Source organism: Heterodontus francisci, chromosome 36, assembly GCF_036365525.1.
Source record: "Heterodontus francisci isolate sHetFra1 chromosome 36, sHetFra1.hap1, whole genome shotgun sequence".
In the NCBI taxonomy this organism is placed as follows: Eukaryota; Metazoa; Chordata; class Chondrichthyes; order Heterodontiformes; family Heterodontidae; genus Heterodontus; species Heterodontus francisci.
In genome coordinates this window covers 25,731,275-25,757,892 of record NC_090406.1, presented here as the reverse complement: position 1 = coordinate 25,757,892, position 26,618 = coordinate 25,731,275, and the positions used below count along the sequence as shown (strand labels likewise).

The window sequence follows — 26,618 nt, the reverse complement described above, 5'->3', positions numbered from 1 at the left end:
ATTGGACAACCCTCTCATTCCAGGAACCAGTCGAGAGAACATTCACTGTACCGTCTCCAAGGCAAGTATATCTTTCCTAAGATATGGAGACGAGAAATGCACACAGTACTTCAGATGTGGTCTCCACAAAGTCCTATATACTCGTTCTTGTAATCCAATCTCCTTGCACCAAAGGCTAACATGCCATTTGCCTTCCTAATTGCTTGCCATGCCTGTATGCTAACTTTCTGTGTTCCTTATACAAGTACACACAGTTCTCCCTGAACATCAACATTTGAAAGTTCGTGCCTTTTAAAAAATATCCTACTTTTCTAGTCTTATTACCAAAGTGAATATCTCAAACATCCCCCCCTTATACTCCATATGCCACCTTGTTGCCCACTCAGGTAACCTGTCTATATCTCTTTGCAGCCTCTTTGTGTCCTTGTCACTGCTTACATTCCCACCGAACTTTGTATCAGAGGTCAGAGGATTGCTGGTTTGAGTCAAGCACAAAGACGTGCTAACACTCCAGTGAAGTACTGAATGAGCTCAGTGTTGTCAGAGATGCTGGCCGGAATTTTATGTTGGGCAGGAGTCTCCACCCACTGGCTGATAAGTTGGTGACGAGCCTGCCTCTATTGGGCCTGGGGAGCCTGGCCAGGATTTTTTGCTCCCCAGGCCATTAATTGGTCTTGGGCGGGACTTCAACCTCCTTGAGGCAGGAAGTCCCGCCTAATGGAGCTGCCGGCCAATCAATGGGCCGGCAGGTCTTAGTCCCAGCAGCGCCACCGGGAGCAGTGGCCACTGCTGGGACTACATCCAGCCATCAGAGGCAAGAGGAAGGACATCCCTAGAACTCACGTACGTTTTTAGGGCCTCGCCAGGGACAATTGGCTGGGCCCCGGTGAGGCAAGGGGTGTTGATTTGAGGGGTAATGCTGTGCGGTGGAGGCAGTTGGAGCTTTGGGGGCGACCCTCCGTGGGGCCAGGGTCCCGGATCAGGAGGCCCCTCCCCCCCCACAGGAAGGGGTTCGTAAGCCTTTTTAGTTTAGAGATACAGCACTGAAACAGGCCCTTCGGCCCACCGAGTCTGTGCCGACCATCAACCACCCGTTTACACTAATCCTACACTAATCCCATATTCCTATCACATCCCCACCTATCCCTATATATTTCCCTGCCACCTACCTATACTAGGGGCAATTTCTAATGGCCAATTTACCTATCAACCTGCAAGTCTTTGGCATGTGGGAGGAAACCGGAGCACCCGGAGGAAACCCACGCAGACACAGGGAGAACTTGCAAACTCCACACAGGCAGTACCCGGAATTGAACCCGGGTCGCTGGAGCTGTGAGGCTGCGGTGCTAACCACTGCGCCACTGTGTCGCCCTCCAGCTGCTGAGGGTAAAATACCAGCGGCAACTGGAAGAGCCCCTTAAGTGCCAGTTAATTGGCCACTTAAGGGCCTTGAATGGCCTGGGGTGGGTGGGCCGTTTCACGCTGCCCCCATCCTGCGTAAAATTGCACTGGAGGTGGGAGGGAGTCAGAAATGGCTCCTTCCCGCCCCCGCCTCCCACTCAATTTTAGGCCCCCCCCCCCCCCCCCCCCCGACCACCAACCCGTTTGTTTGGGGGCCGTAAAATTCCGGATGCTGTCCTTTGATGGAGACAAAATCCAAGATGTTGTCCTGCTGGAATATTAAGGATTTGGAAAGAGCAAAAACTTTCTTAAACTCAACATCAGAAAGATCAAAATCAACCTGTTCAGCTCCTACTAAAAATAAAAACTCCATACCTTAGCCCCAGGTTTGAACAAACATACAAACATGTGAATTAGGAGCAGGAGTAGGCCTTTCGGCCCCTTTGAGCCTGCTCCACCATTTAATCAGATCTGATGGCTGATCTGATTGTCGTCTCAACTCCACTTTCCCACTTACCCCTGATACCTTTTGACTCCCTTGTTCGCCAAGAATTAAAAATATTCAATAACCTTGCCTCCACTGCTGTCTGGGAAAGAGAATTCCAAAGACTCAACCCTCTGAGAGAAAAAATTTCTCCTCATCACCGTCTTAAATGGGCAACCCCTTATTTTTAGACAGTGAGTCCTAGTTCTAGTCTCTCCCACAAGGGGAAACATGCTTTCAGCATCGACCCTGTCAAATCCCCTCAGGATCTATTATGTTTCAATAAGATCACCTCTCATTCTTCTAAACTTACAGAATAAGGGGGCACAGATTTAAAACTGAGATGTGTAGGAATTTCTTCTCTCAGAGGGTGGTGAATCTCTGCAACTCTCTACCTCAGAGAGTTGTGGAGGCGAGGTCACTAAATGTATTTAAGGAGGAGGTAGATTGATTTTTGAAATCTCGGGGAGTTGAGGGTTATGCGGAGCAGGCCCGAAGGAGGAGTTGAGGCCTGGGACAGATCAGCCATGATCTTATTGAATGGCGGGGCAGGCTTGAGGGGTTGAGTGGCCAACGCCTGCTCCTATTTCTTATGTTCTTATGTAAACTCCAATGGATACAGACCCAAATTAGGTGGCCATCTGAAACTGCCAGCAAAGTCATCTGTTTTTATCTTTGTAAAAAAAATTCTTAAAAATATATATAAATTCAGATCTCCAGTCAGTGGATTAAAGAAAATTATCATTCAACAAAGCACATTGGCATGACAATGTGCTCAATGACTTTGATGCTCTTCCTATAATGGAGTGTCCAAAACTGCACAGTATTCTAATTGTGACCTAACCATTACCTTGTTAGTTTATCAACCTCCTTTTGATTTTATGCTCTATGCCTCCATTTATAAAATTCAAAATGTTGTTAGTCCTGCACTCTCACTTTCGAGCAGTTGTGTATTTGAGTTCCATGGCTTTCTGTTCATCCACCTTCTTCAGTGTCTTTTCACTGAATGTATGCAGCCATTTCCTGATTCCCCCCCGCCCCCACCAAAATGCATTGGGCTAGATTTTTTCCGCAGGCTTCGGGAACCTGAAGACGGGACCAAATTGAGGTCCTGAGCCCACACTTGCCGCGAGCAAGACCGGCGGCGAAATCTCCTGGAGGCGGCCTCCTACTTGGCTGCCTCTAGGTTCATCATCCTATTAAGTACAGTGGGCGAGCTCTCTATGCTCTTGGCCCAATCAGAGGGCCGCAGCTTTGGAGCCTCAGGAGCCCCACAAGGAGAGGTGGGTGATGCTGAGGTAGTTTGGAGACCAGGAGGGCACCTCAACATGGAGGCACCCTCACCGGGCTACACCAGTCAGTTGTCCGGTTTGGAGGGGAGATCCCTGCAATGGACTGATCATGCGGCCTTTTATAAATGCTGCCCCCTCTTAGAGGCATGGAGCCTCCGGTTTTGATGGCCTCCTGGACTGCCTCAGGGAGGCCATTTCCATTGAGCTGGCAGCTTCCGCACACGGCAGTGGTGGGAGGCCACTCCGCAGCCGGCAAAAAATGTGGAGAGGCCTCAAAATTGCCTCTAATTGGGGCCTTGACAAGGCAAATTGGCTGCCCTCCTCCGTGGAGCGGGCAGCTGACCAGCTTCCTGGCCCATCCCTGGGAAAGTTCCTTGGCAGTGGGAATGTGTCAGAGAACCATCCTGACACGGTTCTCGACTATTTTCCTGGGCACCCCCTGCCTCCAAGCCTGCCACCACAGGGCCAGAAAAATTCAGCCCATTATCTCACACGTTCCTTCACTAAATTGCATTTGCCATCTGTCTACTTTATCTGTAAGTGTTTGACATCACTTGCCCAGAATGAGCCCATTGGTGTACAACCTCAGTTTCCTGTTTTACCCTGAGATGAGCTTCAATCGGCACATCCTCGCCACCACTAAGACCACATATTTCTACTTTCATTGTCTACTTCTGTTCCAACGCATCCCCACTGTTACTGAAACCCTTGTTACAGCCAGATTTGATTATTCCAGTAGTTTTCTTGTCAGTCTCATGAGTTCTACAAATTGCAACTCATACAAAACGCCACTGGCCACTCCTGTCCTCAGTAATATTCCTCAGCTCTCTAACCCTAAAGATTGATTTGAAAATTCTTGTCCTTGTCAACAGATCCTTCTGTCTTGCTCCTCCCTTTTTCTGGAATCTGCTTAAGCTCTATGTTTCTGCATGTGCTCTCTGCTGTTGCTACTTATCCTCTTTTTAAATTTTACTTAACGGGATATAGGGCATCTCTAGCAGGGCCTGGCAAGTATTTATTGCTCATCCTATTTGCCCTTGAAAAGTTGGTGGTGAGCCTTCTTCTTGAACCCCTGCAGCCCATGTCGTGAAGATGCTCCTACAACGCTGTTAGGGAGGGAGTTCCAGAATTTTGACCCACCAACAATGAAGGAACATTGCTTCACCCTCCTTTTGTTCCACCTTTGGTCACACAGTCCTCAACCATGTTGGCCCCATACTCTCTAAATCCCTCTGCCCCACTACCTCTTATCCCCTACTTCATAAACCTCCTCAAACTTACTTTTTTGCTCAGCTTAATCCTCCCACCATTCCTTGTAGTTAGCTTATTATTGCTTTGATGAAGCACCTTGCGGCAAGTTGTCACATTCTTTTTTTTCTTTTTTTTCTTTTTGGGCCTCCTTATCTCGAGAGACAATGGATACGCGCCTGGAGGTGGTCAGTGGTTTGTGAAGCAGCGCCTGGAGTGGCTATAAAGGCCAATTCTGGAGTGACAGGCTCTTCCACAGGTGCTGCAGAGAAATTTGTTTGTTGGGGCTGTTGCACAGTTGGCTCTCCCCTTGCGCCTCTGTCTTTTTTCCTGCCAACTACTAAGTCTCTTCGACTCGCCACAATTTAGCCCTGTCTTTATGGCTGCCCGCCAGCTCTGGCGAATGCTGGCAACTGACTCCCACGACTTGTGATCAATGTCACACGATTTCATGTCGCGTTTGCAGACGTCTTTATAACGGAGACATGGACGGCCGGTGGGTCTGATACCAGTGGCGAGCTCGCTGTACAATGTGTCTTTGGGGATCCTGCCATCTTCCATGCGGCTCACATGGCCAAGCCATCTCAAGCGCCGCTGACTCAGTAGTGTGTATAAGCTGGGGGTGTTGGCCGCTTCAAGGACTTCTGTGTTGGAGATATAGTCCTGCCACCTGATGCCAAGTATTCTCCGAAGGCAGCGAAGATGGAATGAATTGAGACGTCGCTCTTGGCTGGCATACGTTGTCCAGGCCTCGCTGCCGTAGAGCAAGGTACTGAGGACACAGGCCTGATACACTCGGACTTTTGTGTTCCGTGTCAGTGCGCCATTTTCCCACACTCTCTTGGCCAGTCTGGACATAGCAGTGGAAGCCTTTCCCATGCGCTTGTTGATTTCTGCATCTAGAGACAGGTTACTGGTGATAGTTGAGCCTAGGTAGGTGAACTCTTGAACCACTTCCAGAGCGTGGTCGCCAATATTGATGGATGGAGCATTTCTGACATCCTGCCCCATGATGTTCGTTTTCTTGAGGCTGATGGTGAGGCCAAATTCATTGCAGGCAGACGCAAACCTGTCGATGAGACTCTGCAGGCATTCTTCAGTGTGAGATGTTAAAGCAGCATCGTCAGCAAAGAGGAGTTCTCTGATGAGGACTTTCCGTACTTTGGACTTCGCTCTTAGACGGGCAAGGTTGAACAACCTGCCCCCTGATCTTGTGTGGAGGAAAATTCCTTCTTCAGAGGATTTGAACGCATGTGAAAGCAGCAGGGAGAAGAAAATCCCAAAAAGTGTGGGTGCGAGAACACAGCCCTGTTTCACACCACTCAGGATAGGAAAGGGCTCTGATGAGGAGCCACCATGTTGAATTGTGCCTTTCATATTGTCATGGAATGAGGTGATGATACTTAGTAGCTTTGGTGGACATCCGATCTTTTCTAGTAGTCTGAAGAGACCACGTCTGCTGACGAGGTCAAAGGCTTTGGTGAGATCAATGAAAGCAATGTAGAGGGGCATCTGTTGTTCACGGCATTTCTCCTGTATCTGACGAAGGGAGAACAGCATGTCAATAGTCGATCTCTCTGCACGAAAGCCACACTGTGCCTCAGGGTAGACGCGCTCGGCCAGCTTCTGGAGCCTGTTCAGAGCGACTCGAGCAAAGACTTTCCCCACTATGCTGAGCAGGGAGATTCCACGGTAGTTGTTGCAGTCACCGCGGTCACCTTTGTTTTTATAGAGGGTGATGATGTTGGCATCGCGCATGTCCTGGGGTACTGCTCCCTCGTCCCAGCACAGGCATAGCAGTTCATGTAGTGCTGAGAGTATAGCAGGCTTGGCACTCTTGATTATTTCAGGGGTAATGCTGTCCTTCCCAGGGGCTTTTCCGCTGGCTAGGGAATCAATGGCATCACTGAGTTCCGATTTGGTTGGCTGTATGTCCAGCTCATCCATGACTGGTAGAGGCTGGGCTGCATTGAGGGCAGTCTCAGTGACAGCATTCTCCCTGGAGTACAGTTCTAGGTAGTGCTCAACCCAGCGGTCCATCTGTTTGCGTTGGTCAGTGATTATGTCCCCCGATTTAGATTTGAGGGGGGTGATCTTCTTGATGGTTGGCCCAAGAGCTCTCTTCATGCCATCATACATTCTTCTGGTGTTTCCGGTGTCTGAGGCCAGCTGAATATGACTGCATAGGTGTTGCCAGTAGTCGTTTGCGCAACGCCTAGCTGTTCTTTGTGCAGTACTTCTGGCTGCTTTAAGTGCTGCGGATGTTAAATCGCTGGGGGCTTTCTTGTAGTTCAAAAGTGCAATGCGCTTAGCGGCTATGACAGGTTCCAGCTCTTCATTATGAGATTGAAACCAGTCTGCATTTCTCTTCGCACTTTTGCCGTAGGTGGTCAAAGCTGACTCATAGATGGCGTCTCTGATGTGGGCCCACTTGGTCTCAGCATCCCCTGTGGGAGTGTTTTGAAGGGCTGTTACAAGTGAATTTAGAAATTTTTGTAACAGCTGTGGGTGAGAAATTCTGCTCGTGTTGATGCGCGGGTGGCCCTTCTGCTTGGAATGATGCAACTTCTTTGGTCTGAGTCTAACCTTGCTGCACACCAGGGAGTGGTCGGTGTCGCAGTCCGCACTGTGGAAGCTGCGTGTGATTTGAACACTGTTTAAGGCGGCTCGCCTTGTGACAATGAGGTCTAGCTGGTGCCAACGACGTGATCTTGGGTGCCTCCATGAAACCTGGTGACAGGGTTTAGTGTGAAAGAACGAGTTGGTGATGCAGAGGTTATGATAGGTACACAACTCAAGCAGTCTCTGCCCGTTCTCATTCATCCTTCCAACGCCATAGCGCCCAAGGCAGGAGGGCCATGAGTCATGGTCGGCCCCAACCCTGGCATTAAAGTCCCCCAGCAGGAATAGGTGTTCGGTGTTGGGGATGCTGCTAATGATGTTATGGAGTTGTTCATAGAACTGGTCTTTAGCTTCAGGTGCGGAACAGAGTGTTGGAGCATAGATGCTGAGTAGGTGTACTGGACCAGAGGTGGTGAGCAGTCGGATGGACAGTATGCGTTCCGAGCCATTTGAGGGAGGCTCTATCATGCTGAGCAAGGAGTAAGGAGCAAGGAGATTCACATTAGAGGTGCTAATTAAATGCAAAATGTTGTCAGTGGAAGAGTATTATTCAGAGAAGAGTAGAAAAGGTTCTCTTAGCAACATTCCTCCTTCATCACTCCATGGAGAAAAAAGCAGACTAACTGGATGTTTACTTCATGGCTGTTGGTGGGATATTACAGGTGTGGAATAGCTACGATAGTTCCCTACATAAACGTCATTGCAGCTGAAAAGTAAGTCATTATATGACTGCTTTCAGATGCTTCGATGACGTGAAAGCATGTTGTACAATTGCAAAGATTTATTTTCTTTTATATATAATCTGTTCTTGAGACCTATAGGTGAAATTGTGGGACAACGATACACTGTTTTATTAATAATGTTTAACTATTTATGTTTAAAACTGTTAAAAACATACTTCCAGTTTTTGCAATAGTATTACAGCTAACATGGGGCACATACTATGCATATTGTTTACCACTGTTCAATCTGGTTGAGTTCACACATCGAATCACACTACATATTTTGCAAATATTGACTGATCCAAATTCAAAACTACCTCACGTAGGCACAAACTGTGTAATATGACCGACCTGATAGTCAGGGAATTCTCTAAAACCCACTTCAAGATTTACAAATCTGGTTCAACCAGTGTGGCTAATAACGCAACAAACCGTTCTGCATACATGAGATAACATCCTGACTGGAATTGCATTCGAACAAGCCATGGACAATTTGAAAAAAATTCAAACAGCTGCACACTAGCACTCCACATAGCGACCACACAGCTGTAACCATAGCAACCAATGTCTGATAACTACCGCTGAGCTCTGTATGGCGCCAAAGACGTGAACAAAGCATGCCGGCACTACACAGCTGACATAACATTAAAGCATAACTCTCATGCTGGCTCACACCTCTGCAAGTATCCTGTCCATCCTATCACCATGGAGACCATGGCATTGCCTCGTAATACTCCACTTGTGCAATAGAACAAAGACTACCATGCCAGATCAAGGTTACACTAAAAGGTAAGTTTACCCTAATATTTTAAAAGAAATTGGAAGACATATATTGTATATATAGAATATTGTTCAGGGACAATTGTATACAATGTTTATTCCATAAATAAAGTGGACTGTTTAACTCACGAACTACTGATTCATGATTTGTACAGTCTGCTTCACTAATGTAATGAATCCTGTGCATTATCCGGTAGATGCTTCTATTGGTTGATAGATTCCAGTATTAAACCTCAGCAGATGCATAATTTTCATTAAGTATTAGAAATTCTGACATTGACACTGTGGCTTTATACTGGAGGAGACTTCAAAGCAACTGTCAAGCTGCAGCACATTGGGCACAAAATTGGGATCGTTTGCCCCTGTTTTTTGAGCATTGTAAGTGCCTTTAGATCCCCAGGCTAGTTTCCACGACGCACGTGCACACTTTTGGGAAAATTTGCATTGGATGCCATATTGGTGAGGGAATTGGCATGCAGGCAGTGAACGGCTGCTGGAAGTATGCAGAACAGGTAGGTCATGACGCCAAGCAGCGATTTGTGCCAGTGGTACCATTTTGCAGCTCAGTGCTCCTTCTAATGCCCTCTCTTACCCTCGCACAGCTGAAGACATATTAAGCAGTAAAAAGGACACCCCATCAGCGCTATTTAAAGGGACCAACAACTACTTACAGTTTTATTGTTGGTTGATTTCTTATGGCTGTTGCATCAATTCTACAAGTGTTTGGTGCTTTCTATATTTGCTTAAAGTTGTAAAAGTCTACAAGTAGTGGTGTGGCAGGTGATGAAGGACTTTTTGCTGATTTCAAGGCTTCAGCCCAAACCAGTTGCTCCCAGACATGGGTGCACTAGTAGGCATTCCCCTTGGAATACAGCATGACTTAAAGAATGAACAAAGGCCATGCAGACATGGACAAGCTGCTGAAAGAAGGAGGAGGAGGGCGGCCCTCAGCCGAAGGTCATTTCTGCGCAGGATGTTCAGGAAGCAGTTCTACTACTTCAGCCTCAGAGTGGAACAGTCTGTGTGACATCTGCACTTCAGTAAGCATGTCCTCACTGAAATCTGCCACCTACTGCGGCCCCAACTGTAACCTTACAGCAGGGCAAGGACCGCTTTACCAGGGCTCCTTCCAGGCTGGAGCTGTGGATATTTGCAATATCAAGCATTTTGCCATGCATTGGTGCATCAGGGAGGTCACTGAGGCTGTCCACTCAATGAGAGCTAGCTACATTTCATTCTCTCTTGCCAGAGAGAAGAAGGCGGAGCGAGCAGGCATTCCACAGGGGGCCACATGCCTATCCTATACTGGAACTGAAAGTGATTCCATTCCTTCAATATCCAGTTAGTGTGTGACCATAGGCAGTGAATCATGCAGGTCACTGCCTGCTATCCTGGCAGCAGTCATGATGCTTTCATTCTGCAACAGTCCACCGTACTATCTGCATTTGAGCCACCACAGCAAATCAAAGCGTGGCTACTTTGTGACAGGCTCTCCTTTGATGACATGGCAACCCACACACGCAATGGAAGCTGCAACATCAGCCATCATTGTGCATCCTGCATACACTGAAAGCCATGCTGCCACACGAAATGTGGTAGAGCAAACAATTGATGTGCTGGAACAACGGTTCCTCTGCCTGGACTGCTTTGGAAGTTTCAGCCCTCGCCACAGATATATGGAAAGCAGCTGAGGAGCAGAAGCATGAGGAGGAGGAGGAGAAAGAGAGGAGTCAACCTCAATAGCCTCCTTCTGGCTCCTCAGAGAAGAACTCATCCAAGTGCGATATCAATAACCACAACCCAGTCGCCATTTACCAGCAGTCCCACACCATACCTTCCCTCTGTCACTGACCATCATAACATCTGCTTGGCCAGCATTTAAAAATAAAAGCCACCACTAATTAAACATTCCAACCCAAATTTATAAACAAAATCATACCGTATTTCATGCAAGCATCAACTAATCACCCTTGTCCATTCGATTAGTGCCTGTATTCCATGTGTCTTTTCCTGTCCTAGTGCTCCTACACACTGCTCTCCTAATGGTTGTAGAATGGCTGGTGGAAGCCTGCTGGAGTAGACTGTGGATGGCTTTGTAGGATGACCTTGAGCAGCTCTGGACCTAGAAGACCTGGCTGTACACTGCATCATTTCGGCATGGGTAGCAACAATCTGGGTTGACAGGCAGCTGCAAGGGCACTGACAGAGTGGCAATGGTGAAAGGATAAATGCTGTCACCCTGAAAGAGAACAGCAGGTTTGCACTCCTTGCAACCACTGCCACTTCCCTGGGGCAGCATCTCAGCAATCTTGGTAGTACAATGGAGGACAGATTGCTGGACTCCTGTGACACCCAGCAGGTCCGTTCGTACACTGTAATCTATAATCATGATGTAGCAGTCTGAGCTGACATAGCAGTAAGCTGACTTTGCATGAAAGCAGTCTGAGCTTCCACTGGAGCACTCAGACATTGGGTGGCTTCTGCTTGTGTTGCAATGAAAGCTGCAACATCAGCCATCAGTTGCTGCATCATGGTTGGGTGCACAAGTGTGCAAAACGACTTGGCCACCACTTTCTCGTTGTATAGGATAGGCTCCAAGCTCCGTGCAAAGCCCTGTTCCAAGTTGGTGCTGCACCCTTCCCTGTTCCTTGACGTTGAATGCAGACTTCCCAAAGCACCAAGCATATTGTTATGCATACCAATCCGCCTTCTTCTGTAGGCTTTTCCATCAAAGTGCTCATCTGAGGTCTCTGAGACAGAACTTCTGTGTGACCTAGCCCTTTGTTGTGCTGGCATCTGCGTTACCCGTGCCCTGTGGCCTGGCTGCAGGTCACTTGGGTCCGGTGTCCCCCCACGTGCAGATCCCACCTGTCTGGTAACTTCTGAATTATGCATAGTGCCAGTATCTGAGCTGGGGGTGAGTGAGAGTATGAAACTGAATGACAATGCATCTTCATTATCACTGGCCAGAATTTTTTGTTTGGCTGGAGGCCCTGTCCACTGGCTGATAAGTTGGTGGCAAGCCTGCCTCTGCCGAACCTGGGGAGCCGGACTGGGATTTTCCGCTCCCCAGGCCTTTAATTGGTTTTGGACGGGACTTCCACCTTCTTGAAGCAGGACGTCCCGCCTAATGGATTTGCCGGCCGTTGGAGGAAGAGGAAGGGCGACCCGGGAAAGGAGGTAAGTTTTTGGGGCCTTACCGGGGACAATCAGCCAGGCCCCGGCAAGGCAAGGGGGGTCAGTTAGGGGGCGGGTGGAGTGTTGTGTGTTGGGGGCAGTTGGGGTTTTGGGGGCGGCCCTCTGTGCTGCACAGCATGTCTGATTAGGAGGGCCCACTCCCAGCCTGCAAGAAGACCACCTGGTTTCACCAGGCAGGCTTTTTGAGGCCTCAGCTGCCTGCCAGCAAGAGTAAAGTACCCGCAGCAACGGCCGGAGGTCTTTAAATGGCAGTTGATTGGACACTTAAGGGCCTTGATTGACTTGAGGCGGGCTGGCCATTTCTTGCCACTGCCAGAGGGGGAATCGGGAACGGCCCTCCCCCCGCCTCCCACCCTATTTTACGACCGCACTCCCTGCCCCCTCCACGAGCCACAAGCCTGCTCATTTGGGGGCGTAAAATTCTGGCCACTGTCTTTTTGCTGTTCCTCCACTGCTGGGCTCGGTTGCATTTCTTGGACATCTGAAAAGAGAAAGCCACAAAGATTAGGTTGAGGTGCAGGGAATGGGGAAAGTAAGAGGTACATGCTTACACCATTTGCAGCTTGTAAACCAGAAGAGGTTGTGGATTGAAAGGAAGGTAGAATGTCAGCAGGAGGATTAGGTATGAGGATACCATCATCTTCATTGGTTTTAGCCCCGTCACGGCCACGGCCTCAGCTATAACTGTCCCAATAATGGCCAGCACCATGGCCTCCATAGGGGTCATGGTATACAGGCATGTCTTTCCTCTCTAGTTAGTTATTGCTGCCTCCAGTTGTGCACCACATTGTCCTGCAAGAGTGAGGGAAGTGGTTCAGTGAGCGTGGTGCAATCTGTTTGGGTGATGTGGCTGTCATGGTTGATTAGCTGGCAGTGTGTACAAGCTGTGAGATGTTAGTGTGAGGCTTGCAGCAGTGCTAACTGTTTGAGCGTGAGCTGAAGCATATGAATGTCAGACATGAGTCTTGAGTGATGAGATTGTTGGTAGGTAAGTGTGGGGGAGTTGTGAGTTGAGCAGTGTCTGAGGCTACTGGTGAAGTTGGTAAGGGAAGGCATTTGAAGGTGCATTCACTGACCTTGACCATATGTGAGGTCATTGAACTTCTTGTGGCACTGTATCCAGGTCCTGATGGTTTGACTCTTGACATTGACCTCGATGGCTATCTGCTCCCACTGCCTTCTGAGTTTGTGTGTGTGTGGAGAGCCTCCTGGCTCCCAGAAGATACAAAACATCTCTCTGCCTATCCAAAAATCTTGGATCCTGCTCTCTGCCATAATATAAACCATTATTCCATGTTTCAGGTCAGATTCGCTTCCTGCACAGCTGCCAGCTCCTGCTCCAGCCATGATATACCTCCCCTTTAAGAGGTGCAAGCTAGCTTTAAGTGGTGCTAGCCATTCACAAAAGTGCCCCCCTGTTCCGGCATCCAGCCAGTCGACAGCATGAAATTATTGAAATGAGCAGGCAGCATGAAGATGGCGTGGTGCCCGCATTGCAATCACAGGCATGAGATAGATACGCATTACCTGTTTTGAGGTGCTATCGAATTTAGCCTCCATTATATTTAATCTGCATGCAAACACTTTAGATAAACTTTAATTACTTAAATAAACACTGACTTAAGCACAGATAAGACATGTTATTTTGATCAACCAAATCAATTCAGTCAGAATTGAGTATCGGGATCATTGTCCATTGTTCTTCAGTTTATTTAGAATTTTTGTTTTTGTTTTTCCTCACCTCCCACACCATTTGTGTTTACTTATTTAATATTATTCTGATAGCAGAGCAAGAATTTCTTTGGTTGTTCTGTGTAGTGATGCTGTGATTGGGTGGCTGAACATCTCATGTGAATATTTCCAATCTGGTTGCCATATAGTTATAATTTTTCTAAAGTACATTCTAGAGGTATATTTGATGAATTTATGTAGTGCTTATATACTGGGAGAAACCAGAGACACACTCCATGAATTTGTTCACAATGTTGCTAGAGAGAGAGGGACCAAAGCAGTTCTTCCCCAAATACGCAAGAGATTCTGTGGAAGCAGAAGCCGAGAGTTACTGCATAGTTTTGAAATTATTACTGTACCACTTTTCTTAGCAACAGATTTCCTCTGGGCACCAAAGCTCCCAAGTTCAAAAATTCTTCTTTCAAAACTTTAGATTACATTATGCGATAAAGCAGCTAATATTCTGGGCTGAGCATGTGACTAAATGAACAATGAAATCATTATCATAAAAAGTGTGTGCTTTTCTTAACTAGTCACTTGCCAACATTCTCATCACCTTTCATACTTATCATGGGCTGCCCAGAGTTACTGCACTAGTTTTGTTTCATTGTTTCTGTACCCTGCCCACATGTTGCACACAGTATAACAGAACAGCATACATGAAAGTTGATAATTAGGTGGGGTTGTTATTTGATTAGTCCAGGCCTTTGTAGTATTGAAATCGTTGAATCTGGACTATAACTGGATGATTTGCTGTCACATCTCTACCCAGTCGTCATTTTCAGGTCTACCATTATATGTTCCTCTTTAAGGCCATTCAGACATTTTCTCCTCAGTTTATGTTTTCCCCTCTTTCAGGTCTTACCACAGTTTACACTTGTGCTGCCTTAGAAGGCAGACAGCAACCAGCTCTATACTGGCATAATCACTGGAAGGAATACAGGTGATAGCCTTTCCTCAGATTCTTCCTCTCACTCTGGTTAAGTGCCTCAGTTTACCTTCCTCACTGGTACTGCTGAAATCATGGCCGGAATTTTTCGTTGGGCAGGAGGGCCCATCCACTGGCCGTAAAGTTGGTGGTGAGCCCGCCTCTGCCAAACCTGGGGAGCCAGATCACGATTTTTCGCTCCCCAGGCCTTTAATTCGTCTTGGGCAGAACTTCCACCTCCTTGAGGCAGGAAGTCCTGCATAATGGAGCTGCGTGCCAAGCAACAGGCCGGCAGCTCCTAGTCCCAGCAGAGCCACCGGGAGTGGTCGCCACTGCTGGGACTACACCCCCAGCCATTGCAAGAAGATGAAGGACAGACCCGGAAAAAAGGTAAGTTTTTAGGCCCTCGCTGGGGACAATTGGTCGTACACCAATGAGGCAAGGGAGGTTGGTTAGGGTGGCGGGTAGTGTTGTGTGTCGTGGGTGGTTGGGGCTTTGGGGGTGGCTCTCCGTGGTGAACAGGGTGCCCGATCAGGACAGCCCCCCCAGCCCGCATGAAGGCCACCTAGTTACATCAGGCGGGATTTTTGAGGCCTCAGCCACCCATCAGCCAAGGGTAAAATACACGTGATGGTGGGTGGAAGCCCTTAAGTGTAAGTTAATTTGCCACTTAAGAACCTTGCCTGGGGCGGGCAAGCTGTTTCTCACTGTCGCCGCCCCGCTTAAATTGGCAACGGGGGTAGGAGGGGTCAGGAACTCCCCCCCCCCCCCACCTCCCATTCAATTTTACACCACCCCGCCCCCTGCTACCCGCTTGTTTGAGGGACGTAAAATTCCAGCCAATATTTCAGCTCAACAGACAACAGAGGATCGCAATGCCAACCCAAGCCCTTTCACTCTGTGAGGTTGTGCATTAGAAATCTAGCACATCCCATCACCACTCTGGCATTTTATACATTCTTTAGTATTCCTGGTAATACAGAGAGATTTGTTTTTTTCTAACATGTTTTCATCCAGCTTTACTGTGATAAATTAGTATAACTTAACTGAAGTTATCTCTCAGTAGCTTAACATATGTCTGTATTAAGTTACCATGCAGCAACATGAACTATAAGTTTCAGTTAATATGCACCATCATACATATTGATCATTAATAATAAAATTCCCTTCCAAGCTCCTAGATAATACTTTCGTTGAAATACATTTCTGATAGTGTACATTTTATTTTACCCTTCCACCAAAATAGTATGATTGGAGGATAAACCACTGCAAGTGAGAAAATACTTTGTACTATTGCCAATTATTTAATGTCAACAATCCACTGACATCATAAAACAAGGCCTCTACACAACAAGGACTGCCTTTTCCATTAAGCCAGAGGCCTTAAAAAATTGAAATTTTCACACAGCATCATGAGGTAAGTTTAGATAAAGAACTCATTTGTTCAACTCATTTGAACTCATTGTTCCAACCATACAGTCTTCCCATTACAGCATGTAACCAGTATCCTGGTTGCAATCATCATTCTGGAGACTCTAAGATCAGTTATGGTCCTTCAAGTAAAACAAAACAAATTTTATGCATAATGTTCCATTCTTCAATTGGAGTGTTTCAGGTCATGTGTAGCTAACATAACCCAAGGAGCATTTCAGGATACTCCGTAACTAGCATAATTCAAGGAGCATTTCAGGATACTCCGTAACTAGCATAATTCAAGGAGCATTTCAGGATACTCCGTAACTAACATAACCCAAGGAACAACAGCTCATTTTGCAGTCAATATGTGGTTGTCTTGTGCTCTTTGCATGTACTACTGCTGAGCTCTCTGAGCAATAATATATTTCATTAAATGCTTTGAACAAGTTAAAACTCCTTTTTACAATAGTTGTGTTCCTTTTATTTTTCCTGGCTATAAGACATAACTGGACCGATATCAAACGCCACATATTAGCATAAAAGGAACACAACTATTGTAAAAAGGAGTTTTAACTTGTTCAAAGCATTTAATGTTAGGATTGTTAAAAATATTCCAAATCAACAATACTTGGTGTCCCTTTCTAATTCCACACCTGATTGAGCTATTTCCTTTTAGGCACGTTATAAATAGTAGCAAAGAAAGTAGTACGCTTTAGGCTTTAATGGGTAATTTGAAGAATATTGGCAGCGTCTTATGCTAATGTGTGGCGTTTGATATCGGTCCAGTTATGTCTTATAGCTGTTTTCTGAAATGTGACAAAAATAAAGTTGCTTTTTGCAATCAGTGTCATAGGAAAAATTGAGTGGAAAAATGTGTGGAAAACAGATATTTTAGTCAAGAAACTATCAGAAACTAAATTGGCCATGTGCAAAACATGATGCAGTTGTCTAGGGTTATCTGCATTATCTTTTTCACTTTGGTTTCAATTTCCAATCTATTCCAACCATAAAATGAGTTGCTTGATCACATAATAATTAGGAAGTGCATATCACATTACTATGACTGGAAGTTTAGGTCTGATTCCTGGACTCTGTGACAATAACTCTAACCTGCTAACCATTGTAGGGAATGAAATTGCTTTGTTCCCTGCAGGATCACTATATAACATCAGGCACATCAATGGGGCATTCACATCCCACAAGTTCAGCATACAGAAAATCTGAAACCGCTTAATGCTGATGCTAAGCCTGGAGCAGGAATCAAGTTTGTTGGCCCAAACCGCCTCTGAAGTGAAGTGAGATTCCCTTCTTCAAGGAGTCCCATTCTACTTTGGCCTGGTATTAGGTTACAGTTGCACTGAAGAGGAGCAGAATGTATACATTTTCCAAAAGAAACAGACTGTATGAATTTTCCTTTATATGTTGTTGTATGCTAGACAGGAGCCTTGTTTCAATAATGGATCTATATAAAAAGTTTGGTAAACTTTTATGATTGTAAGGCCCAAGCAATGGTCCCTGTAAGCAACCCAAAAGTTAACATGCAGGCCACGCACAAATCGGCCCCTTTAAGTTATTATGTATGCATGGTCGTGAACAAATTTGAAGGGGTCATGCATTTGAATAAATCACTCATGCACTGCAAAAGAATTTAGAGGGAATGTTGGTCTCAGGATGCATTGTTGATTGAAGACAAGAGAAATAGAAATGGGGCAAGAGGTAAAAGGGGCCATCGATTTGCTACCCATTTTACACTGTTGCACAAAGCCAAAATCTGCTCCCCAGGAGTTTTCAATGAGTCAGTGGAACTGATTTTGTATTAAAGGTGCATGTTTCTGTGTCATTTTTTTCTCTAAGATGCACAATCAAACAATTTTTACTAAATACAGAACTACATTAATTCTGGAGGCATTAAGAACATAATGTAATAGATACGAGCAGAAGAAGACCATTTGTCCCATTGAGACTGCTCCACCATTCAATAAGATCATGGCTGAACTTCTACATCAATTCCCATTCCCACCCTATCCCTGTATCCCTTGGTTACCTTTGTGCCCAATTATCTATTTATCTCAATGTTTATGATATATTCAACAACTGAGCATCCACAGCCCTCTGGGGCAGAGAATTGCAAAGATTCACAACCCTCTGAGTGAAAGAATTCTCCTCATCTCAGTCCTAAATGGCCAACCCTTTATCCTGAGATTATGACCCCTGATTCTAGACTCTCCAGCCAGGGAAAAACAGCCTTTCAGTATCTAATTAGATTGGTAAAGTAAGTGACTTTCTCTTTAGTAGCTCATGGCTTCTGAAGGCAATTCACTAATTAATTTATCCAGACATACTACAGCCATCTTGGGAGACTGCACGAGACAGCACCCTGCTGGGAAGTTAGGGAGTGGCTGGTGATACAGCATGAACTTCATATCACTTCAAAATTAATTTTATAAGCTCATTAATATTGTAGCTTTTAGATGTGCCATTTTAACTGTTCTTGCCCCTCATCCAAACCTCTTTTCCTTGCAGAACCAGAGCAGGGTGGCAGCCCAAGGCCTGCTATTGGCTCTGAAGCTGATGACAGCAAGACAGGAACAATTGGTGAGTATTGAGCTTGGTAACATACAAGTATGATTGTAGTACTTCCCTATCTCAGTGTTACTGATGTATACAGTGGTACATCCCTACCTCTCAGAGTTACTGCTGTGGTACTTCCCTCCCTCTATCAGTGTTAATCCTTAGTTTGAGCTCCCCAGTACGTCAGTTATACTGAGCTCATTGAGTTAGTTATTTTGTTTTGTTGCTATGCACCATTTGGATTAAAATTTAGATGTCATTCACCTGGATAATGCAGGTATAAAATAGGAGAATGAACAGCAGTGCATGTATTGTATGTCAACTTTTGCATAATGTTCTGCTATCTTTTAGCATGATCTTTTAGCAATTTAAGTCTGGTGGAGGTGATCTCAGACCAATGTTGAATGGAGGGAAGCTCACCTTCAGTTAAAACTTCTGCAGCAGAACAGACCAGGCAACATTTGAATGCTAGATAAATTGTTATTGTGATGAAACAGCTGATAGGACAGTTGGCTCTTTACCGGTATTACAAAGTTAACTTTGTAAACTTTAAAGTTTGTGTTTATTTTTCACTCACTGTAGTTATACTGCAGCCAGCACAAATGATCTTTTAGCAATTTAAGTCTGGTGGAGGTGATCTCAGACCAATGTTGAATGGAGGGAAGCTCACCTTCAGTTAAAACTTCTGCAGCAGAACAGACCAGGCAACAAATTGGACTATAGTATAATGCATTACAGCTTTAAGGAAAGGTGAGCAAAACTGTTCAATTAGTTGAAAGAAAGTTCTTGGTACTTCTCTTTGTACTTGAATCCTAAAATAAAGAGAACATGCTGCTCCCCTCAATTTTCTATATGATGCAGAAGCCCTACTGCAGCCTGGGTTAGCTCTGCCCATAATTCTCCGTGAAAGCGATCTGATCCCACTGCAGCACTTCATAGAGCCCGTGAGGATCTATCATTCTATAATTGTGGAAGTTGTCCCTGCTGAGCAAGAAATTTTGCCCCCACCAGTTTCTTTAGTTTTTCTTCCCCAATTTAGCTCCTTGTAGCAATATGCAAACCCACTGCCTGTCCTGTTGATGCTTATACCAATAGTTGGTGTGCTGGTTCCAAATGATATCAAGTGACACCAATCTTCTCATTTCCTTTGATATGTGGCTATCTCATACCAGAGCATTTCACACCTGAAACAAGTGACCATCACATTGGTGTTATGTAGCCCCTCTAATCTCATCTTCTTAATCAGTTGGCTTTGCAACATTGGAGTTCAGTTTATAGGTAAATGTTCAGAGGTGTGAAATGTGTAAGGATAAACAAATTAGAGACTGATGTGGGTTAGAAGATTGGTATCAATTGACACCATTCCAATTCAGAACACCAAGTACAAAATCAAAATACTGCGGATGCTGGAAAACTGAAATAAAGACAGGAAATGCTGGAAATACTCAGCAGGTCAGGCAGCATGTGTGGAGAGAAGAAACGAAAGTTAACATTTCAGGTTGTTGAACCTCCATCAGAAAAGCAAGAAATGTTTACGTACCGCTCAATCTTTAAAAGCTACTTAAACACCTAGCTGTCCAACCAAGATGAAAGATCGGGTGGGGTGGAGGAGGATGGAGTCTGGCGATTGGATAACAATTTCCATGCAGCTACGCAAGATATTCCCTCGAACGGGCTGTTATTTTCACCCATTCACAGCTGGGTTGAGCGGAACGGGAGAAATCTCTCCATCAAGCTCAATTTAAACAGGCTCAAAACTGATACTCCACAGCTGTTTCTATAGGACACTGATCTTGCTCTGATTTATTAGCATGGCCATGGCATTAGTATTGCTAAATCCAACGTTTATCCTCGTATCGCAATTGTAGGCTGACAAAAAAAAAATGGATATACAATTATGTTACGAGGAGAAGAAAGCTGGATTTTGTAGCATAAATCTAGGAGCTGGATGGTGGATGCTGGTCTCCCAGAACCCAAACTAAAATAGCCAGTATAAAAGAAACTTGGGATGAGAACTCACAGGGGAATGTTTGGGCCTGAATCTTCATCTGTTGAAAGATAATATAGATCAAATAAGAGGAACTTCTACATTTTGCCATTAAATACTGTTTAGTTGTCTCTGAACATAGTTTTTATTTTGAGAATTGGCCCCAATTTAGGCAGATTCCTGCTGTAATTTCAGTGAGAATGTGCCAGATCAGCAAGAAACTGGACAGGGATGAGCATATGCCAGGTGCAGGCCTTGCACCCAAGGCTTTGTTGGAATGGAACCATCACCCATCCCTCACAAGGTCATTCAGTGCAGAACTGAGTGTTGCCATCTTTTAGATGAGGCATTAAAAGGAGGCCCCATCTGTCCTTTCAGGCAGATGTAAAAGGTCTCATGGCACTATTCAATGAAAAACAGGGGAATTCTCTTAGTGTCCTGGTGAAAATTTATCTCATCCAACATCAGTAAAACAGATTATCTGGTCATTTACCTCATTGCTGTTTGTGGGACCTTGTTGCATGCAAATTGGCTGCTGCATTTCCCTATTTGCAGCAGTGACTCCAATTCAAAAAGATTTCATTGGTTATGAAGCATTTTGGAATGTTCTGAGGTGGTGAACGGTTCCTTATAACTGCAGATCCTTTCTTCTCATGATAAGAGGCAGGTGCATGTGAAGGAGCACCGAAAGTCAACATTCCTACGTCACAATCCCATTTTAGAATCTGTAGTAGGTTTAGCACAGTTATGCCTGGTCAGATCAGGTGTACCAGCCAATCCCTCAGTGATTGTGTGACCCACCTTGGAGTCCAGCCGGTATCCTAAAGAGCTATTTATTTCTTTTTTAAATTGAAGCAAACCCCTTTGTAGGAGGAGACACATACAGCTTTTTTCCTGGGTGGTGGTTGGGAAGAGTGAATTACCCAGCAACTCTTGGTCAAGAGCTCTTCAGCTGGACTTTCTGGCCTTTTCAGGAGGGAGCACTCAATATGTCCTCTAGCCTGCTTAAAAGGTTTAAATTGTGAGACCTCGTCTTGATTGTACAAACTTTTGTGGGGCCAGGGGCAGAGATCAAGGGTGGGTTTTTAAGGGCTGTATCTTTTGAGTTGACTACTGCATTTGTATGAGGCAGTGAAGCTTTAATCACAACTTGTACTCACAGAGCTTGGTTTTGATTATTCACTTGTTAGTACAGCATGTTTTCACTCATTTGATCATGAGCTGTCGTCGACAGTGCTATGAAGTGGCACTTGCTCAACAATAACCTGCTCAGTGATGCTCAGTTTGTGTTCTGACAGGGCCACTTAGCTCCTGACCTCATTACAGCCTTGGTCCAAACATGGACAAAAGAGCTGAGTTCAAGAGGTGAGGTGAGATTGACTGCCCTTGACATTGAGGCAGCATTTGACTGAGTATGGCATCAAGGAGCCCTAGCAAAACTGGAGTCAATGGGAATCGGGTGAAAACTCTACAGTGGTTGGAATCATACCTAGCAGAAAAGAAGATCATGTCAGTCCCAGGACATCACTGCAGGAGTTCCTCAGGGTAATGTCCTAGGCCCAACCATCTTCAACTAATCCATCAATGACCTTCCCTCCCTCATAAGGCCAGAGGTGGGGATGCTCGCTGATGATTGCATAATGTTCAGCACCATTCGCGACTCCTCAGATACTGAAGTAGCCCATGTCCATGTGCAGCAAGACCTGGACAACATTCAGGCTTGGACTGATAAGTGGCAAGTACCATTTGGGCCACACAAGTGCCAGGCAATGACCATCTCCAACAAAAGAGAATCTAACAATCTCCCCTTGACGTTCAGTAGCATTACCATTGCTGAATCCCCACTATCATTACCATTGACCAGAAATTGAACTGGACCAGCCATATAAGTACTGTAGCTACAAGAGCAGGTCAGTGGCTTGGAATCACTAGCGAGTAACTCACCTCCTGACTCTCCAATGCCTGTCCATCATCTACAAGGCACAAGTCAGGCATGTGATGGAATACTCTCCACTTGCCTGGATGAGTTCAGCTCCAACAACACTCAAGAACCTCAACACCATCCAAGACAAAGCAACCCGCTTGTTCGGCATTCCATCCACCACCTTCAACAGTCACTCCCTCCACCACTGATGCACAGTGGCAGCAGTGTGTACATCTACAAGGTGCACAGCAGCAACTTGCCAAGGCTGCTTTGGCAGCACCTTCCAAACCCGCGACCTCTACCTAGAAGGACAAGGGCAGCGGACACATAGGACCACCACCTGCAAGTTCCCCTCCAAGTAAGTTCCATTTGGTGGCTATGGAAATATTTACTATTCTCTGATAATATCAAAACCCAACCTACTCATCCTTTCCACAGACATCATACCTGTGGATTGCTTATCCCAATCAGTTTTCCTTTGTTTGTGTACTTTACAGATTTTTAAAATCCACCTGGGTCAAAATTCTGGAACTCCCTCCCTAACAGCACTGTGGGTGTAACTGCACCACATGGACTGCAGCGGTTCAAGAAGGCAGCTCACCACCACCTTCTCAAGGGAAATTAGGGATGGGCAGTAAATGCTGGCCTTGCCAGTGACATCCCATGAAAAAAAATAAATAAATAACATGTCTTTACTAGGGATGTACAAGTTTCTTTCTGGTGTGAATTTGAACATCTTAAATGCAAAGTTAATGATGGCAAAAGATAATGTGAAGTATCCCATTCAATTCATATCCCGTCAATTTTGTATGTTCGCATTCAATGTCTTTCTGTTAGCCTAATTATGCCTGCGTCCCAAAATTACCATTTAGTTGTCTTTTTTCATTCCATGTGTAGGGTCTGCTGCTATAGCTGATTAATCATTTTATTGAACAGCAGTGATAGATCTGACTTTCTTTTGTGTTTTTAACTACCTGTGATCTGATTGTTAAAATGCATGGTGGTTAGCTTGTAGCAGCTGAGTTCTTCAGCATGATCCTTTCATGTAACTCATTTCCAGTCATGCATTTCGACAGTCAGATCACAGGTGAGGTATTAAAACAATAACAGATTGATCTAATCACTTCACTAAATGTTATAGACTCTGCCAGTCATAATGAGGAATACTTTTCTATGTGTTTATCTCTGAAATTGCTCAGACATTACATTTTGTTGGGAACAATATTAAGTATTAGACGAAAAAAGTGCTGCTGTTAGAGATCTGAAACAAAAACAGAAAATGTTGGAAACGTGCCACGGGTCAGTCAGAATCTGCAGAGAGAGAGAGTAGCCAAGTTAATGCTTCAGATGTAGACCCTTTGTAAGAAGTCAAACACTTGAGGCCTGGATTTCCCACTCCTGTGGTCGCCAGCTCACAACTTTCTGCTCATTCACAGAAATGCTACACCAGGGCAGCATAGAGTGGAAAATCATGGTTATCGTGTCAGGGTATGGGGCAGAGCCAGAATCAAGTAAGTGTTAGTGACAGCTCATGAGATGTATTATACCACTGGAATAAGACACTGCTGATTTTCTAACCTGATGTCGAAAGGTAGTGCTTACAGGCATTGCACACGAGATGAAAATTCAGAACATGGGAATCTGCAGGACCATTACTATCTAACTGGCCCCAAGTAGTTACAAAACTACAGATCTGCATTTGCTTTTAATTTAAATTCAGTTGGAAACTGTCCATTGGCAGGAGGGTCAGTAATCAGAGGAGAGGGATTTAAGATCATTGACATAAGAACCTGAGAGGACATGAGGAGAATTCTTTTTATGCAATGAGTTGTTATGATCTGGAATGCACTGCCTGAAAGGGTGTTGGAAGCAGACTCAATAGTAACTTTCAAAAGGGAATAGGATAAATATTTGAACTGGAAAAAAAAATACAGGGTAATGGGGAAAGAGAAGAGCAGTGGGACTAGTTGATAGCTCTTTCAACGAGCTGGCATTTGGTGGCCCAAACAGCTGTCTCTTGTGCTGTATGATTCTATGGGTGGCATTTTATGCTCTCCCCCATGGTGAGTTTAGAGGTGGGGAGGGCATTTCATCAGGTGGGATGGTGGCGGGTGGGGACCCCGGCACCTTCCTGCCCACCCCTCGATTAAGTCCGTGGCGGGAAGGCCTGCGGACAGCCTTCCCACCCCGCCGTCAATTGAGGCACTTAAGAGGCGATTAATGCCCAATTAAGGGCCTCTTCCCACCACCGCTGGGGTATTAACCCAGCAGTGGGAGGGCCTGTTGCCATGCAGGGAGCACAACATGCAAGCTCGTGCGGGGTTGCTTGTGGTCTCCCGGGGTCGCGGGGAGGAGTCCCTTGATCAGGCACCAAGTGCCTTTAAACAAGGGACTCCTCTCCCCCACCCCGGGAGACCACAAGCAACCCCGCACGAGTTTGCATGTTGTGCTCCCTGCATTGGGAAGGGAGGGGCTCGCTGAGAGTCACCTCCCCACCCTTGCTGCTGACCCCCACTAACCCCCCCCCCCACCCCCACAACCCCCCACCCAGTGAAACCCTCTCCTGCCATCACTTACCTCTGGACTGGATCACTTCACGATGGTGGGACTCCAGAAGTGCCGTTCCACAGCAGTCACTGCCTCCTCGGTAGTGCTGCTGAGCAAAAGAGCTGCTGACCTCTGATTGGCCAACAGCTCTCAATGGGCAGGACATCCTGTCCCTTGGGTGCTGATCCCGGGAAGAGGCAGCTGGTGGCCTCTCAAGTGTCTGAGTGCTTCGTAATATGGCAGGCCTTCCCCAAAGGAGGCAACGCGGGTTTCTCGCTGGCTCTCTAGCCGATGGCCAAGACCCCCATCACCTCCGTAAAACTCCCCTCTATGATTCTAATTCTGTTCCTCTAAGTGGCATCTGATATTATGAGACCTGTTAGCTGCTTTGGGGAAATCCTAAGCTAATGTAATTCAATCTGAAGGAAGAACCATTTATTAATTTCCATTTTCTCTGAAACCTTTGTGCATTTTATTCTCCAGCATTTAAAATAAAACAATTAAATAGAATTAACATTTTTGATCATATTTATTGTCAATGATGCACATGTCGTATCAGTGAGTCATGAGTGAAGACAGGTTTAACAGTGCAGAAAAAAGTGTAATTTTGCCCCAGAACTTCAAGTTTATGCTCAATAAGATTAAGTGTGCCCAGCCTTGTATATGAAGCTGTGTCACTTCAGAAATAAATTCTCTGTCCAGAATACCTCACAAGGCATTCTCTATTCACGGGGTACAGGGTCTAAGCAGCTTGACTGCACACAGGCTTTTAAATTTTTATTACAGTTTCAACTGACTACTACTTAAGACAACTGACTTCTAAAGATTATCATGCTACAGTGAACCACAGGGGGAAATATTTTCTGTGTGTCCTTGTGACAAAGCCATAGCCCTATTTATAAAGAATGAGTTTATGTTTCAGTAGTAATAGCACAGAGGAAATTCCCATACTTCCCTATAAATTCACCTAAATTGACATAAATACCCTTCTGAAGACTACTGATCAATGTAAGATAAAAGCATTTAGTTATGACGTGCATGCCGCCCAATAAAACAAACTAGCTCTGACTAGCCTTGCTATTTTCGTGCTGATTATTAGTACTTTAAAGATCTGTGTGATGTTTTATTCTGTGAGTCAGACCCAGCAGAAGGTAATAAATTCAAACTGCATCCGGAGGTATAAACTCATACTTAATCCTCAAAACCTGTTTCAGTGGTTGGGCAACTTGCTGTGGAAGCCTGTCAATGAAGCTTTAAACTGTTGTCCTATCTGCCTGACATGTTTAATATTTAAAATGCTGCAATATCAATTTCAATGATGAAAATAACTTCAGTAATCAGACCACTATTCCACAAGAACCTCAACCCCCAGTAATGTGTAAAAATATATATTTATAATTTTAGTTATTTAAATATAAAGACATGAAGCAAAGCTCCCCTTATTCTGCTCCAACAATATGCTTTGAAACCTAGACCTTAGAGGAATACCTTCTTCAGCACCCTGTCAGATATTTCCTTTTTCCCCAACAGTTATTTTTTGTGACCTTGAATTGGATTGACAATTTACTGCCATATTATCTGTACCTTTGTTCTGTGAACTCACAACCACAATAATTTGATTAAAGTTGCCCAAAGTCATTTCCAGTTGGATGCTTACAGCAGAGAGAGGAAAATTTAAACTAGGAAGGTGTGTTGGAGGGAGGAGGAATAAAACCAACTAGGATCAGCTAATGGTAAAGGGAGAAATAGATGAGGTTGATATTCATG

At 45.3% G+C, this 26,618-nt stretch overlaps 1 protein-coding gene across 3 annotated transcripts in view; it reads left to right on the top strand.

Annotated features, from left to right (window-relative positions):
- Positions 1-26,618, top strand: part of nfic (nuclear factor I/C) — a 535,921-nt gene that overhangs the window by 282,826 nt on the left and 226,477 nt on the right. For all 3 annotated transcript variants that reach the window (XM_068016379.1, XM_068016380.1, XM_068016378.1), the window contains exon 3: positions 18,346-18,417. In XM_068016379.1, coding sequence (XP_067872480.1) covers positions 18,346-18,417 — 72 coding nt within the window. The remainder of the gene's footprint in view (positions 1-18,345; positions 18,418-26,618) is intronic.